The sequence below is a fragment of the Scardinius erythrophthalmus genome, assembly GCF_964197995.2.
Source record: "Scardinius erythrophthalmus genome assembly, chromosome: 22".
Classification (NCBI taxonomy): domain Eukaryota; kingdom Metazoa; phylum Chordata; class Actinopteri; order Cypriniformes; family Leuciscidae; genus Scardinius; species Scardinius erythrophthalmus.
Window position 1 is genome coordinate 21,303,253 of NC_138242.1, and position 18,908 is coordinate 21,322,160.

An 18,908-nucleotide genomic window follows, 5' to 3' on the forward strand; every position below is an offset into this window, starting at 1 on the left:
CCTTCTTGTCTTTCCATTGTATTAAATGGCAGCGCTGGTTGCAGGTGCAGCGCCGCTCGGACGGATGGAGGGATCGGGATGCTGTGATCAGATGTCGGACCGGAGAATCTTCACTGCCAGCAGGAGTAGCGGCTCTTCGGCGTGTGCACGAGCATCCCCACCGACTGCGGCTGTGCGAGGCGCTGGGACTGGGAGGGGTGAGCTTTCCTTCTCAGACCAGAAGGTCCCGTCACCTGTGTAATCTGCTGCTCGGAAACTAAAGGATGCCACTGTGTGTTGTAAAAGGCATTTTCGTGAACACATAGCCTACATAAACGTCATTTTGTTTTAAATAAAATACGATATAATATTTTTCTTTTTCTAAATTCGCTACTAGAACACCTTTTTAACCAGTACTCGGCACTTAGTTTGCTAAAATACTAATATATATATATATATATATATATATATATATATATATATATATATATTCATGATTTGTAATCACAACATTTTTTTTCTTTGGCAAATCAACTTAGATCATTTATGTGGTTCAGATGACACAATATTTTGAGTTTCTGTTATTAAACCAATCTCTTTGTATTAACTCAAATTTAACTTAAAAATTAACTTACTTTTTTTAAGTTAAACCAACAATATTTTTTTTTTTTTACAGCAAGTATTTTGCTGTTATTATCCTTCTTATATAGAGATGGACATAATATTTTATTTGAAAATACTTTATTTGCACTTAATATATTTTATATTATATTAAAAAAGTGTCCCATGTTATACATCAACCTTATCATCATAGCATTGTCCAAATAAAGTATTCCATTATAATAAAAAAAAAAAAAAAAAAAAAAGAACTCTTAAAGGTGTTCTTAAACTCTTCTCTTTTTAATTACTCTGGCCTGGTTTCACAGACAGGGTTTAGATTAAGCCAGGATTAGACCTTAGTTCAATTAGGACATTTAAGTGTAGCTTTAATAAATGTGCCTCAGAAAAACATTACTGATGTGCATCTTTAGACAAAACAATGGTACTGACATATTTGCCAGTGCAAGTTGCTTTCAGTTAAAACTTCTCAAACATGCATTTTAGTCTGGGACTAGGATTAAGCCTTGTGTGAAACAGGGATTTTATCTTATATTTTGTTAGGTTTTTCACTATAGGGAATGCACATGCACATGCACGTGTTCGCTTTGAAATTAAATTGTGGTATGTTTTAGCTTACCTCAAGGGCATCCAAGATGTAGGTGTCTTTGTTTCCACAGTAGTTTCAATTTTGATATTTTTAAGTCAAACCGTTCTTGTCTGTCAGTCATATAGCCAAATGCAGGTCTATGGTCACCACCTCAAAAGGCATGCACAGAAAAGTCCAAATTAAACAATTCCCCATCGTAAGTACACATTTGTGTGAGAAAACGAACCGTATTTATATCGTTACCTCTTGTACACAACCACGTCCAAGTGATCTGAGGGCGCGCGCGCTTCCTGGTGTGCGAGCGTTCTGGCTTAGTCTGCGCAAGCGCCGGAAAGTGTACAAGAGGTAAAAACTATATAAATACTGTTCGTTTTCTCACACAAACCGCTCGTTTCGTGTCTTAGGCTATCAATGCGTACTTACGATGGGGAATTGTTTAATTTGGACTTCTCTGTGCATGCTCTTTGAGATAGTGACCATAGACCTGCATTATATGACTGACAGACAAGAACGGTTTGACCTAAAAATATCAAAATTGAAACTACTGCGGAAACAAAGACACCTACATCTTGGATGCCCTTGAGGTAAGCTAAAACATACCAAAATTTAATTTCAAAGTGAACTATCCCTTTAATTATTGAAAACTATATATTTGTAGAAATATTAGCATAAAATTTTCTTTCTTTAAAACACATAATGTCATGATTTTGAGCAAAAGACTACTGGCTAAATAAAATGTAAAACTCAACCCTGTTACTTTTTTTAATGCCGACACATGCAAACACATGTGTTACAATGTTTGAATTTAGCTTACCATGGCAAAATGCAATATATCGGCATTGTTTGTCTGATAGAATGTTTCCAACCTTAATTCGCTTAAAAAAAAAAAAAAAATCAAAATGGTAAAGGCACCTATTTCGAACGACTCAGAAGGTATTATAACGTGTCTCTGTAGGATGAGACCCATTTATCTAGCATCTGACATTCAGTCTGCATCTTTCTGGAAAGATGCACATTGTGTTGCTCCCCTGTGAGAGCTATTCTCGGCGCGTGCTATTAACAGCATGCTCATCTGTGTCACCCACTTCCCCCACTATCTTCCCTCTCTCCTCCATTCTCTAACCCCGTGCAGCCTTCGTCCCCATGCCTCTTTTCAGTCTGTGCTATTTCAGAGAGGCTCACACCTCCTCATAGACTAAACTGCACAGTCAGTGACAATGCCTGATAAAATCCTTCAGGCTGAAATGGGCTTCAAAAGAATTACTGTTAAGTGCTAATAAATATATGTAATGCTTAATGCAAATTTGAAAGAATCAAGCATCAGCCTCATTTTAACCATAGCAAATGGACCGAATAATTGCAAAACAACACACAACCTTTCGAGCTAGAATGAGCAGAAGAGCGGTCGGTTAAAAGGAACGATGCTTTGCGGTTCTCCATCTTGCAGTAATCTGGACCGGCCACTGAGGGGCCACAGTGACCAAGAATGAGTCATCAGCACTGGGCAAGCCTTGGTTGTATGTACTAGGGGTCCAATCAAATCGCAGCAGGCTGGTAATAGCTGGTATTTACATGCTTACATGCATACATCCTATCTTGGTGTATACACTTTTATTTCTTTTTCTTTAAAACAGAAAATGATAATTTCACAACAGGCCGTCTCAAGCAAACCCTCACATTAACCTTCCAACATCTACAAAACTGTATCAAAAGTGCACCATAGTGTTATACATCTTTTCTGGTTCTATTCTCATTTTTTTGGCTATATCAGTAATATTATTATAATTCTCATAATATTTATACAAATATCACTCTGTACAAGGTAGAAATACATATCCCGAAATGCCCCGTATCCGGAGCTTTTAGACCCTCCCCGCCGTTATAATAAACACACCCGCTTTCCCCATGCACAAGTCTTCAGCCTCCTCACAGCCACAGGAATCAAAAGGTCGCAGCATGAAAGTCGAACGCAAATCCCCGTCATATCATACAGTCGGTTACATTAAACATTCTCTCCACGGTAAAGGACTGAACACGAGTGATGAAACGCTCCCACAACGTAAATACAACTGACAAACAACGTTCAAAAGGCCTTGCGACTGCATGGCGTCCAGCGTTACGGCTGCGCGGAGACTGGCGAGGGAGGGCTTGGACGGGAGGGGTGGGGTGTGTGTGTGTGTGTGTGTGTGTGTGTGATGCAGCAGGGTTCTGCATACAGGCACGCCTGCTGCACAGGTGTCCGTAAGGGGACGCCGCTCTGGCCGCTCTGGCCTCTCTCAGTCTCTGGACTGGTAAAACAGGATGTACCCGGACTCAGAGTTCTTGGAAATTTCAGAGGTTAATCCGTAGAATTCTTCAATTGCCTGGGCATCGATTTTCTAAAGGGAGAAACAAAACATTTTTTTTTTTCAACAAATGCAGGAAGATCACTTTACAATCATCAAGATTGAGCACATGGACATGGTGGAAGAAGCTATTTGAATGGGAGTTGAGGCCTAGGAGCAGTGATGGCCTTGACTGGTGTATTTTGATATGTGGACTGCATCAATGCTTTTTGTATTTTCTGACAGACAAACGACACGTCTTAACTGTTTACAACTGAGTAAAATGCTTTGTTAGAACCAAAACACTGGCTTTTGTGAAGGATGATTGATTATATGTGTATAGATCGTTTGTTGGGGACTTTTAATCCATATATCCATTGATAATATTGTTTGTTGTATGCATATGAATATTGATGTTGTATATTGTTTGAGGTAATTTAGATTTATTGTTGAACCTTTGTAAACCTGCTGAAACATGCTTGTTGTATATGCAGCAATGTACCAGTGTTTGAAGGTTTTTCATATTTGCAATTGATGTCAATTTTGTTGTTAATTTTTGTATAGTAACCACACCTTGATCCACATGTTGAGTTACCTCAAATAAAAGCAACTAATGGAACTTTGCGCATTCTAATCGATACCCCACAGTGATTATGCTATTTAACCAATTCTCATGAAACTTTATAACACATAGCTTTGGACTTTTCAATGACAATTGTATAAAAAAAAATGTAAAAGATTTTTAAAGATTGCACTCCCAAAGAGCAATTTATAGCTTATGAAATATTTTAGACCTAAGTATAACTATATATACATTCACTATAAAACTCTGATGTGATTTACTTAACATTATTTTTACTGATTATTATTTATTTATAAATTATTTTTAGATATATAAGATAACAAATAAACATATCAATGTTTATATTAGTGCTGTCTATCGCGATTAATCGATTATAGTATAAAAGTAATATTTTTTATATAATATATGTGTGTGTGTATATATATATATGTGTATATATATATATATATGTATATATATATATATATATATATGTATATATATATATATATATGTATATATATATATATATATATATGTATATATATATATATATATATATATATATATATATATATATATATACACACACAGACACAAATATATGATAATATATATACACACATATATTATATGTATTATTTATTTTAGAATTGATTAATCGCGATTAATCGATCGGACAGCACTAGTGTATGTGTTTGTCTGTGTATATATGCATTTACACACACATATATGTATAAATATGTGTGTATATATAAAGTATACATACAGATACAATATTATATATACACCTATATATTATATAAACAAAAACTTTTATGCTAGATGCGATTAATCGATTTGTTAGCACCAATATATACACACACACACACACATATACATAAATACTGTATATACACATATATATATATATATATATATATATATATATATATATATATATATATATATATATATATATATATATATATATACACATACTATAAAATGTCTATATGGTTTGATTTACTTTTTAACATTATTTTATTATTTATTTATTAGAATAAGTTTTTTTTTAAGGTTATAACTAAAAATGTAGCACTATAAAAACTCCAGAATTAATTATTTTATTGATTCAATAACTTAGGATTTTAAATATATTTTAATTTGCCAGTCCAACAAATCATCCATATAAAATTCCCTAATATTTACAGGTTTTCCGTAACTGTGGGAACCCTAAATCTCAGTTAAAGTAAAAGACTGGTGCTTTTATTCATGACGGATGGAAGCTTACCTCTACTATGTCGTCATCAAACAGTAGCCAAAAATCATGACTCTTTACAATTGCGATGTAGTGTCCTCGGTTTGGACCACTGTAAAAGCACACATACATAAGAATAAGATCAAGGAAGCAAATCAAGACAGTTCTCCTTTTTTGCAAGGACAAATTTCAAAAAGCTTACATGAAGAGATTCTGTTCACATAAGCAAATATTGTGAAATCAGTCAACATAGAAGCAAGAAAATGTATAAAGGTCTCAAAGTCCATTCTGGCTTCCTGGTTTCCAACAAAATCTGTACCGACTCACCTGCCACAATGCACCACCACAGCGACCAGGTCGTACAGCCTCTCGGGATTGGTGGCATCGCCAGAGGTGTTAAAGAGGCGGAGCTCCAGAGGGAAGACCACGCGGTAGCTTAGCTTAGTGTAGCGCTGCAGCTGCTCCATGTATTTAAATCTCTTCAAGTGCAAGGCGAGGATCATGGGAAGTTTCTTAACCCGCATTCTAGAGTCAAACACAGACAGATATTCATGTATCCAGTTTATTCACTACATGTATAGTAAAAAAATCAGGAAGCAGCTGACAGAAATGAATGCACGCTCACCTTTTGTGTGCCTCCTGTTTACTTCTGCATTCCTCACAGTAATATTTATACTCACTGCACAAGGTCTCTGTATTACTGAAACCTCTATAAGGGGCCAGTAAGAAAAAGAATAGCTTATTAAAAGGGAATCATATTCATGTTTGCATTGGGTTTAAGTGTGAGTGTGCTGTCTTTCGGACCTGAGACAGTGTGTGATCGAAGTGTTCTGCTCCACGTCCACTGACAAATCCAAGAAATCCTCATCTTTGCTGCTTATCTGTAAGAGAGCAAAGTGCAAAGACCCACCTCAGATCAAAGCACAGCCAATCACAGTCAGCAGAATTATCAGGATCCTGTCTTATTGGACGGTATCCAGTTAAGTTAGGTGAGGTGCAATTACCGTCTCGCAGGTGAGGCATCGTGTCTCGTTGGTCAGCGTGCCCTGGAAGATCTCATGAACCCAGGTGGAGGAGGGCGGGGTGCTGTTATTGTTCTGTGAGTCAAGTGTGCCATTGGCCAGTTTGCCATTCTGCTTGTCTTGCTTACGCTCTTCTTGTAGCAGGTCTGCTATAGTGTTCAGCAGGTAGTTGAGGAACTCATGTGCATCTTGTTGCATGTAGTTATCAAACAGTTCTGCGGGTGACAGGGAGAAAGAATGCTGCATTAAATAGCACAAGGAATCATTTCTTTGGCCCGGTTTACACTTGGTATTAAGATGATTTCGGTTGATCGGATCACAAGTGGACGACACTAAATACAGGTGTAAAAAGGGTCTAAAACGTTTTGAGCTTGTCCACTTTTGACTACTTTAAGAGTAAGTCGAAAACACATTCTGAACAGCCACAAAAGACCGCCTACTCTCCGTCTACTGACCTAATGTGAAAACATTACGGGAAGAGTGTTAGCCAGACGGGATTTAAATTTTGACGGCAAAAGACCCAAGTTTGTTTTGAAGATGAAAAATGTACCAAGCACAATGTCCTCTCACCATTCCTGATTTCTCACCGCATTCAGTGTCGTCTTGCGGCTTTCAGAGCAGAAACTTATGTTTTTCTGTCGTTTCAGTGCATTCATATGTAAATTATGCAAGCTTATTTTGTCCATTAGATCGAAAGATCTGAAGAAACCATACATTTACCCACCCATAGTCCCTCCCTTCAAAGAAATCAGGACAGAAGTGGCTGAAAGTGAACAAAAGAGACGGATTAAAATACCAGGTGTAAACGGGTATGCGTCTCCCTCGTCTATTTGTGATCTGATTGACCAAAATGCATCTTAATATCAGGTGTAAATGGGGCCTTAAAGAATCAAATGTGTCAAAACCACTTAATTTAATTCGCTTCATCTAGATTATTGCGGTCTTCAAAACTTCAAGTCAGAAATTTCTTAATTATAAGTCATGTGCAAGTCAAAGACCCGAGATACCGAGTTGTAACGTTGAATGTGGGTGTCCACAAAAAAGACGGCAGAAAACAACTCCGAAATAGATGGTTTTGCGATATTACAATTACATTGCTGTATTTCAAAAATATTAAAGTTATATGGTAACATTTACAATAAGGCTCCATTTGTTAACATGAATTAACTATGAAAAATAATTCTAAAATATTTACCAGTTTATTCAAATTAAAAGTTGAAATCTATAAATGTTATTTAATGGACCTTAGCTGACATGAACTAACAATTGTATTTTTATTAACCACCATTAACAAAAGTTAATAAATACTGTAACAATTGAATTGCTTCTTGTTAGTTCATGCTAGTTAATGCATTAACTAATATTAACTAATGGGACCTTATTGTAAATTGTTACCATTTTGTGTTAGACAGAGCATATATTTAACTATTTTATTGTTAATGCCTCATCATTCATGGTTTGCTATATGCATATTATTTATTTGTTAGATACTATGCAACAAAAAGTGTACAATTCAAATGTGCACAATATATATGTTATATATATTTGGTTAAAGGTGATGCAGCTGTACTCGTACAACGAAAATTGCTGATGTTCATTGTTTATTGGTGCTGGTGATGGTTTTGCTTATTTTGTTTACGACTTGAATGCATCGTAAGAACAAGTTCATGTGCCGTACAGCTTTAATGTTTCTGACCTAGAACTAGCATCCATACTGAAACCGAGAAGTAACTGAGAACATTAAAGTGAATTTGAATACAATCCCTTCCTGCTCGTCTTACCATTCTCTTTCCGTAGTCGTGTAATGAACTTCTTCGGGGGTATGACGCCAACTTTCCTCTTCTGGTTGGCTATACTGTGGAACAGGTCGGCCAGGCAGGTGAGCAGGTTCTCCTTGCGGCGTGGCTGGCTCCTGTACGCGAGGATCTTCTCCCGGAACGGCCGGCAGAAGTACAGAGCCTGGAGTACAGAGTTACAGTAGCAGGTGTTTCCAAACTGTGGATCGAAACACACAGAACACACACACTGAAACCAGAGCATGACGATAAACATGGATGGTAGACAGCAGGAAACGCCTTTGCTTACGTTGACCAATCCGAAGTAATGCTCGTTGACAGGGAACTGCTCCGAGCCAATCTCTTTCTCCAAAGCGGAGGCATTGGCGCCCTGAAACAGAACAGGTGAACAGTTGTTCAGGTTTTTACTCCTGCTTACCACTGGATAGAGAATCCCTTACAAAAATGACCATGATAACCACAGTTTTTACCACATAGTTACTGTTTCTACTAGGGATGCACTGATATGAAAATTTTGGCTGATACCGTAAACCGATAATTCTTTATATTTGTAAGCCGATAACCGATATATTGGCCGATAAATCTAAATCAATATTTTTATATGATTTTTTAAAAGCCTGATTACAAAAACAAAAGTCTCACCATTAAAAGCCACCCAAGCACTTCAACATAAATTAAACATACACAGTATAGTTATTAGCCTAGTTTGAACCAGTGTAAGTTTTCAAATTAATTTTACACCTTTGGTCCAACTTTCTTTATCAAATAAAAACTATTGCCTTACAAATAAATAAAATAATGCTTAAATAATGCAATTGGACAACATTACTTGCGTACAAAGAATCAAAATGCATGTGCCGTGGATAAATAAATTGGAATAGCCTCCGCACGGACAATAATGAAGTGATTTTAATTAAACCCATATTGTTGATGAAAATAATATGAGAAAAATAAAAGTGCTAGTTATTATTAATAATGCATCAATGTTTTTGAAAAAGAAAATAAATCTAAAATTATAAGCCAATTTGACAGACTTGCACTGCACATGTTGCGCTTAACTGTATTTCCCCTTTCGAATTGATTCCAATCATATTTTAAGCAATTAAAATCCATTATGGCGAACAGTGCGCATCTGAAGTCTCAGCTGAATGAAATAATCCATTTATTATAACGATAACATTAAAAATGTACGTATATCAGCCGATACCGATATGGTGGCAGATACACTGCGCATCCTTAGTTTCTACAATAAAACTATGGTAAGTTCATATTACACACCACTTTCTTTAAAAATAAATAAATAAATGACTAGAAAATGTGCAGTGTTTAGAAAGGCTACTATTAAACCTATTGTGGTTAATTGTAGTAACTGATGTTGTGGCAGGAACTAGCCTCTATTCACCATGGTATATTTCAGAAGACGTTTGATGCATGTGAGACACTTTTGGTCAGATTGCAAGATCCATTGATTAAGAATTAATGTTTTAAAATTGCAATAACATAAAAAAACACGCAAATGTGAACATAAAACAACCCTATTAAAAAAAATTACAGCACATTTTAAGAGGTAAAATTACATTAGCAGTCATTAGCATTTCACTGCCGTCGTTTTTACATTTAAAAACGTCAAATGCCGTGGAAAAAATGGATTTAACAATCAAAACGCAGATAAAGCAAATAAGATATGGAGGCACATATTGGGTAGGGAGAAGCAGAGAGGGGATGGGACCATGAAATCACGATGTGACCGACCTGGCAACAGCTTAGCACTGAAGCACAGGTACACTGAACGCGTTTTACATCATCATGATGCTCAGGTTTGCAACACAATGCTTATCTGAATGCTTGTACTAATTTATTACACATAAATAACAACCGGAGATTATTTAGATGTCACTGTCTCGCGCTTATTAAGCACATCTCGCGATCATAACCCGTGCTGAATGACACTTCAGCTCAGCAGTTAGCAGATCTCTGCTTTGCTGCCTTCAGCAAATCCTTTAAGGACGGGCGAATTTAAAAGCTTAACGTTGCATTACAAAGACAACACGGTCGTTCCGCATATCTACCCAATTACAGAAATAATTTAGGCCCAAGTCAAAATTCATAGCAGACACACAGACGGAAAAAGACAGCTCGCAACTGCAGCAGAGGAAAACTGGCAACCCAAGGAGTCAGATTCACTGAACTAATGCAGCACGCGACCGATTACAACATCACGCGTGTACTGATGTACAATTATCCGTGACTGAAGTGATATTTACTTACCATGGTACAAAAAGAGGCAAATTTGGAAACTGTCATTAGGATTTCCATTCGCCCAGCGCCATCTTCCACCCAATCACCGCGCGGAGGCGAAAAGGAGTCCCCGACCGTGAGGACAGACTGCGCTCCTGCCAGAGGGAACAGCGCGGGGTCTTAGTGCCCTCGCGCCTGATTAAGTTATTATTCAAATCATTTTGCCAATAAGTGCATAATACAATAAAACACATTCATGAACACATAAAGACATTTATGAGCATTATGCTATGTTTATTTGACAGTATGTTTAAGTCAGCAGAGAGCTTGTGCTGTGATTTAATTTTTTATTTTTTTTTAATTTATTACATTTTTAATGAAAAGAAGAATCATTAACGACCTCCGTTAACGCTTTTTATTTGAAAACAAGTAAATTAAATGTGCATTTACATACTGTTGGTGTTTTTTTTTATGTTAATGCTTATGTCAGGATTTAGTTTAATTCATTGCATTTTTAATTACGAATAAACATTTATTTAAATTTAAGTAAGTGTTTTCGTGAAACAAACCCAGTTAAAGTTTCTGATTTTAAATATTTCAATTAAATGGCTGTGTTTGTGTGATTTTTCCAAAATAATGTTAATTTGAAGCATAACTTGGTTAATATATTACGTTTTTAATAATAAAGCTTCTCATTAAAATTGTTATTATTTTATTTATTTAAAATATGAAAAAATATACATTTAAACTCAAAAAAAGATTTATTTTAATATTTTTTATACAATACACACACACACACACACACACACACACACACACACACACACACACACACACACACACACACACACACACACACACACACACATATATATATATATATATATATATATATATCAATGCTATGCTCTCGCAGTCAAGTTAAAAGGAGAAAAATTCATCAAATAAAAAACTGTTTTTGTATGGCGATGACATCACTGCCCAAGGAGCAACACCTCAGAAACGGATATTTTTACTCAGGCAAATTAGTAGTCTTCCTATTCGTGCTTTGAAGGAAAGGCCACAGGACCCCCTCATTCTCTTTCCGCCGTACCCGCCATCTTGCGAGCAACCAGGGGTAAGATGTGCTCCAGACAATATGTATTAAATCCATAATTACATAGCTCTTCCTGAGCAAAAGTGCAACATAAAGTGCCCAAAAATACCTTACCTAGCATAGCATCGAAATTAAGTCCGCATGTACGTTGTTGGATGCCGTAAAGAGTAAAATATAGAGTCAAGCTGGAGCGTGTCCGTTCCATGCGGGCCATGCGTGGACAGGCTTTGCGAGAGTCGTGGATAAAAAAAAGTAGTAAAATATTTCCGATTGATGTATATGTTGTATTTCGAACACGTAGAAATATTTACTAGAGTTAGAAGATGTCAAATCAGTTCGGTTCCTTGTCAATGTATTTCTTTGTCATGAACTGAAGTTGCATAGACCTATTAGAGCTGTAACAATCTAATGTCAAAAAGATTTGTCTTGATGTGTTCGTTGTCATAATTTAACTGCCTTTAATGATTTGTTCATCGTTATTGGAATAAATTCTTTATAAACGTGCTACCATGTTACATTCAATTATATTGTACAGTGAGTGATGACCCTAGGCTGTAAACCAAGTGTGATGTTAAAGATTTTCTCTAGTTGGTTATCAAGCGTAGTGTTTGAGAAGTGATTGAGAACTTATTTTCTAGAAACAATTTTTCTAACTTTATTTTTGCCTTTTTTGCACCCAGTAAACAGGCATCATGACAAACACCAGAGGCAAGAGGAGGGGGACCAGGTATATGTTTGCCAGGCCCTTCCGCAAGCATGGTGAGTTCACTTGAATTGTGCTGTGTGTATTTTGTACTGTACTTTAGCATATAAACCTGTTTATATAAAACTTTAGACCTGACATTGCTTTTTATTCCACAACAGGTCCAATCCCTCTGTCCACCTACATGCGCATCTACAAGAAGGGTGATATTGTAGACATCAAGGTAAATTTGAGTAAAAATGTTTTAGTGTGCTTTTTTTGCTTTCAAGAATCAAGACAATTTCTAAGAAAACCATCTTTTTATCCAGGGCACAGGAACCATCCAGAAGGGAATGCCTCATAAATGCTACCATGGCAAAACAGGACGTGTTTATAATGTTACACAGCATGCTGTAGGCATCATTGTCAACAAGCAAGTCAAGTAAGTACCGTCCTGAACATGACATTTCAATGTAAAGTTAACAAGTCTGACAAGTACAGAAACCACATGGTTAGTGTTTCATACGAGTGTTCACGAGAGGGGTGTTGTGATTACCGCCACGATCGCTGTGTGTGACGTCAAACAAAGTGGCAGCCATTTGCTTGCATTTTAAATGTGTATATAATCTCACACAGTACTCCAGTAATGTTCTCAAGTTATTGAGCTTATGAGTTCCGAACTTATCCATATCAATGAAGCTTTTTAATGTGTAATGCCCCAGATTCACTTTGCCATAAGGGCCGTCCAGTGTCCTGTGTGGTCATTCAAATGGGGAAGAGCAGTCATCCGTATGCACCCTGGACTGGCACATGAATGCCTTTGCCAGATTGTCAATATGGGAACATGCCTCTCTTTGATAAAGCTTGTAAACGCACAACAATTTTTGTTGTTTAAGTGACCAATTACTGGTTTTCCTTCTAGGGGCAAGATCCTGGCTAAGAGAATTAATGTGCGTATTGAGCATATTAAGCACTCAAAGAGCAGAGACAGCTTCCTGCAGCGTGTTAAGGAGAATGAGAAGAAAAAATTGGAGGCCAAGAAGCAGGGCACCTGGATTGAGCTTAAACGCCAGGTATGATTGATTGTTTTTACTTTTATATGGACAAATGTGCACAGTGAAACCATGCATTTCATTGAACTCCCTGATGTAAACATTAGGTTTCATGTTCGGATGTTGCAAATGGTTATTTGAATTAAAGTTAAAATGACAGAATACGTAAAACACGCCATTATTACAGCTCTGGCTGATGTTTATTTGGTTGTTTGTGGTGTTGATGTGTCTATCTTGTTTTCAGCCTGATGCTCCACGGTCAGCTCACTTTGTCAGCACCAAGAACAACGAGCCTCAGCTCCTGGAGCCCATCCCTTACGAGTTCATGGCATAAGTCTGCTGGCCGAAATAAAGACCTTTGTACTACATAAATCTTGTTTGAAACTCTTTCTTTAACAATTTTTCCCCATTAATTGTATTTTTATGTTATGAGGATGAATCTATTGTTAATGATACAATGCGCACTCACAAAAAAAGGAATGAAAGCCCATATTGGGGTGGTACCCCTTCAAATGGTACTGTACATTTAAGATATTAATATGTACCGTTTAGGGGTAAATGAGGTACAAAGATGTTCCTTTTGAAAGGTTATTGTACAGTTTTGTTAAATTCAGTACAATTATTTTCCTTCAGTCCCTTTACTTTTGTTTAATAAAGCTGTTAAAGCACTATAGGGTTTTTATTTATTTAAGGGATCATATTTTATTTCAATTTTTAACCTACAAGCTTACAGCATGTAACTTTGCCTTTTAACCAAGCCATTATATTTTCAATCTGTCATAGTTTTTTTTCTTTTTTCTCCAGCAGGTTCTGTTCAGGGATATTCCTATATTAGGATCTCTTGGCTTTGCCATGATCTGAGCCTTTATTTTTAAGAGTGCATGAAGTGGCCAAAAAAACGTGGTCCAAAGTTGTCTATTTCTTGCAGCCAATCAAAAGAGATGTTTAATGTCATGAATTATTGCAAGATCCAGATGTGATACTATTTTGGCTTTTTCTCCTTTTAGCCGTTCTCTCATACAGCCTAAAATCAGCAAAGTACAGAAAGAGAAAATGCCTGCAATTTCAGCAAAATAACTTCCTCTTATCAGTGTTGCAGCTGGCCTTATGTTGAATTGCTTGCTTTGGTAGAACAGCATGATCTTTGTTTTAAGTCATTTCATGTCCTATCGTTTACTTGACTGAATCTTGGAAGGTTACATTTTTCCAATTCTTTTCATAACCAGCTCCAGGGTTTGCTAAATGTTCTATTGTTCTTTATTCTACATAACTCATCTTACCTGCAGGTGCTGTTTTGAGAACCTATAAAGGTGGGAAAAGTTATGCAACCACAATTGGAACAGAGGTGGATTAAAACATGAACAAAAATGTACTTTATTAGTGTAGTTATTCTGATGTCTCGAGGTGATTATACACCTTGTGTAATTCAATTCAATACAATGAAAGTGGTAGAAGATTTATCTCAAGTAAATTTTTCCACATGAATCAAAAATATATTTAACTATTTATTTTACTCAAAACCGTGGAATAAGAACAAATATGATACTGTGTTTGTGTCTTCTATATGGTAGTTCATATAAGATGTCACTAGGAGGCAGCATTAGCCTTTACCCTGACAGAATAAGTCCCGTTCAACTCAAAAGATCCTTGGGTTGGTGTGCTATGAAGACATTTACTGAAAACAATCCTTGCATATCTAATCTATTTATTAGACTCGTGTCTGGTATTGCTTTTGAAGCATAGATCATGACTGTGTATTAAAATGTATTAATGAGTTTTGTTGGCATCGAAATGCATTGATCAGGCTGACAAGATTATTGCCAGTTCTAGTAATTTATGTAATTGGATTACGTAATCAAATTCCCAATACAAATACGTGTAATTAGATTATAAAACATTTTAAAATACTTGTATCAGAGTACAGTTACTTTTTTATTGATTACACGATTGCTTAATATCTCAAAATTATTTATGATTCACTGATTCTCACAAATTCTTCTCATTAAAAAAAAAAAATTCTAATTTTATCTTTTGAGTTTTCCTTTCTAAAAAATCCAAATAGTGGATTACATTTTTTTTTCTCTTTGTGTTTTTATATCAATATGCTACAAGATTATTCTATTCAAATCAATGTGATAAATTAGTTAGGACAAAAGTAATCAAAAAGTAATCAGATTACATTACCTAAAATGTGTAATGTAGATTACATTTTTAACTACAATTTTCATCATGTAATTTGTATTCAGTAACGGATTGCAGTTTGTAAGTAATTATACTGTATGTGTGTGTGTGTGTGTGTGTGTGTGTGTGTGTGTGTGTGTGTGTATATATATATATATATATATATATATATATATATACAATGGAAATAATTATTGACAAAAGGAAGTTCTGCTTATTCAAAAAATTACAATAGATTAGCACACTGACTATAATCGAATTATGACCAAATCATAAAACCGGCTCACCCCTAAATATCCAAATTTGCTGATATATTTGTCTGCTTATTGTACACTTGAATATCTACTGTTCTGGCCCTCTGTGTGTGTGTGTGTGTGTGTGTGTGTGTGTGTGTGTGTGTGTGTGTGTGTGTGTGTGTGTGTGTGTGTGTGTGTGTGTGTGTGTGTGTGTGTGGTGTTCTTTGTGTGATTTGGTGTGTAAGCGAGGACCACCTCTCTCTATCTTGACTTGTGCTGTGTAATCAGAGTGGCTGAATGCCTGACTGCATATCTGACAAATATGTTATCTCATCCCACCTCAGTACTTCACCCAATATTTGCTTCAATTAGGGTCAGTTACTGAGATACGCAGCAGCTGTGTGGGTGCGTATGAGAAACAGCCTTAATTCCATGATGTTCTCACATGCACGTCCTTCACAGCATTTTTATTTTATGATATGTATGCAGCACTGCGTTACAGTGTAACTGCTTGATTTAGCTTTAGCTGCTGGGGGCAGAATCTGACCTTCTTCCTTTTTTTAGGCATGGTCTATTCATTCTGTCCTCAGAGGACACACAGGTCTGGGAATTAGCCACAGTATTAGGATGGCACGCTGAGAGGTCATAGCATGACTGTGAGAATGTGAGGACGACTAGATAACCTCATTGTATGCTGTGCCTATCCATTGGCCCTGTTCCCTCTGCTATCGTGCTGGTGTTAGATATTAGCACAGATTTGGATAAAGGTGATGAGGTCTTGCAGAGGTCATAATCAATAGTATCAATCAACAAGTGATGGCTGCCCTGGTATTGATCACTATGAAGATGTCGAAAGTGCGAGAATGGCGGAGGAATTTCCCTTAGTTATCAATTAACACTGACTATGGCAATAAGACCGATCTTTAATTGCATCTTTAACATTTTGAGTGTCTATTTTTCCTGTGAAGTTGTTGACAACCTTTTTGATGAGGGGAGCCCCAACTTTATATCGCATGCATTAAATTGACAACACTGACTGTAACACTTAAAATATCAAGACAGATTGATTTATTAAAGACAGGCAAACATTACCTTTATGTACTTTATGTAAATCTGTATGTTTTTTAATGTACAAAACTCCCAATCTCTGGAAAGTCTAATTTGTTAGTGAATCATTTCAACCCTAAATGGTCCTCTCTGTCATCCCTGCTGAAAAACAGCTAAAACCAGCCTAAGATTGTCTTAGCTGGTCTTCCAGCCTTGTTGGTTTAGCAGGCTGGTTTTAGAGTGGATTTGGACACTTTTTTAGCTGGTCAGGCTGGGAGACCAGCTGACCAACCAAAACCAGCTGAACACCAGCTTGGCAGCTGAAACCAGCTACATCCATATTAAACCAAATATGGTTTAATAAAAAAAAACAGCTAAGACCAGCCAAAGGTGGTTGGCTGGTCTTAGCTGTTTTTTCCCCCAGGTATGTATGTAAACTTCATATAACATTGGATAGCCACATTTATTGAATTGATTTGTCCTCTCTCATAACGTTGGCTAGTCTGATTCATTCTAGTGAATCAGTTTGATCGGATGGTCCTCTTTCTCATAAGTATAATGTTAGAAAGTTAAATTTGTTGTAATGAATGGGCTTGTTTGAATGCTCTCTCTCTCACATGAAATGTTGGTAAGTCTGAATAATTCTAGTGAATCAGTTCATACTAAACTAAGTCCTATGCTAAGTCCTAGTCTATTCTAACTGCATACTTAGACTCTAAATAATGCTATTGTTCATACTGTCGTCTCTCTTATATGTAAAGTTGGATGGTCCAATTCATTCAAGTGAATCTTTTCGTTCGGACGATACATGTAACATTGGATAGTCCAATTCATTTTATACTGGTTTGTTCGGTCAGTCCTCTCTCTCATTAATGTTTTATAGTCCAATTTATTCTAGTGAATCGGTTCATTCAGATGGCTCTTTCTCATAGTCTGATTCATTCTAATGAAATGTTCCTCTCTTTCATACTCTTAGAAAAAAGGTATAAAGCTGTCACTGGCGTGGTGCCCTTTCAAAAGGTACAAGTTTGTACCCAAAGAGTGCATATTAGGACCTCAAAGGTACATATTAGTGCCAAAAGTGTATATATTCGTATAAATAGTTGGAACCTTTTTTAAAAGGTAGCCTACCGTGCCAGTGACATCTTTTGTACCTTTTATTTTTTTAGAGTGTATAGCATAGCAATGCTAATTGTGCTACCGATTGTACAAATGCTACCGAAATGCTACCAATGCACATTTGTACAGTTCTCTCTCTCATATGTAACATTGGGTTGTTCAATTAATTCTAGTGAATTGGTTCATTTGGACAGTTCATATAAATGAACAGAAATTCACTGTTGAATGTATTTATCTACTTTTTTTGTAGAGACTTTTGTAGTGTAGCTTGACAAGCTACATTTTCAAAGTAGCTTCCGCAACATTGCTGCAAGGCTCTGACTCATAGATTGAATTAAACAGAGTAAACAGAGGATAGGAAAAGAGGAAAAAGGGATGGAGCAGAGTGGGCAGAGGCAGGTCCCGAGGTCCTTAATCATACCTGTTTGACACTCAGAGATTTAGGCCATCAAGCAGTGCGGCAGCCATATCGACCGCCCATGTTACACATTAACTTACCTCTCTCAACCAGGGAGACAAGCAAACACGACATTCAGAGATAATACAACTAGACATCATATTGTCTTCTCCCACCACAGTCTCTGACTCTTTCTGAAACCTCCTAAAGGTTGTGAAATCATAAAGACTGGCTCAAATGGGAGCATGAAGGCATGACTCTCCAATCACCATCGGCACACCATTTTGCCTGTGATCTGGTGTTTGTCTTTTTGCTTGCTTGTGCTTATCAGGACAGATCATGGCCATTGAGATATAGAGGCAGCTTTATTGATCAATCCCAAACATGGGAGGGTTGGGGCACTGCAAGACCGGATGATGTGACGGAATAGGCATGACGGTGACCATAGGGCAGGAATGTCCGCTGAACTTGATGTCAGATGGATGGAGTCTGGATGAGCTTGATAGAGAGTTATAAGCTGTCCACTGTGGACTAGCCTATTTAATGTCAGATTTTGGTTGTTTATCCGTGTATCATTTAAATGTGAAGTTCCTGTGAATAGCTATATGTTCTGGATCAAGCTGGAGAAAGAGAAAAACAAATCCCCTTTGGCTCTAGGTAAAGTGCAGCAAGCAGGAAATAAGAAATAGCACTTTGAAATAAAACATGATCACCTTGAGACACAGGAGCA

General features: G+C 36.7%; 2 protein-coding genes across 2 annotated transcripts; one reads left to right on the forward strand and one right to left on the reverse strand.

Moving 5' to 3' along the window:
• Positions 1-2,746: 2,746 nt before the first annotated feature.
• usp12a (ubiquitin specific peptidase 12a) lies at positions 2,747-10,516 on the reverse strand. The gene is made up of 9 exons (XM_081352083.1): positions 10,399-10,516; positions 8,420-8,500; positions 8,116-8,329; positions 6,317-6,549; positions 6,117-6,193; positions 5,938-6,021; positions 5,640-5,837; positions 5,346-5,424; positions 2,747-3,564 (listed from the first exon to the last, which is right to left on the reverse strand). The coding sequence occupies exons 1-9, from the start codon at positions 10,444-10,446 to the stop codon at positions 3,463-3,465; spliced, it is 1,116 nt and encodes a 371-aa protein (XP_081208209.1). The 5' UTR covers positions 10,447-10,516; the 3' UTR covers positions 2,747-3,462.
• An 893-nt stretch (positions 10,517-11,409) lies between these two features.
• rpl21 (ribosomal protein L21) lies at positions 11,410-13,570 on the forward strand. The gene is made up of 6 exons (XM_081353490.1): positions 11,410-11,485; positions 12,145-12,223; positions 12,329-12,390; positions 12,476-12,588; positions 13,069-13,219; positions 13,443-13,570. Exons 2-6 carry the CDS (start codon positions 12,157-12,159, stop codon positions 13,530-13,532), a joined length of 483 nt encoding a protein of 160 aa, XP_081209616.1. The 5' UTR covers positions 11,410-11,485; positions 12,145-12,156; the 3' UTR covers positions 13,533-13,570.
• Positions 13,571-18,908: the final 5,338 nt, after the last annotated feature.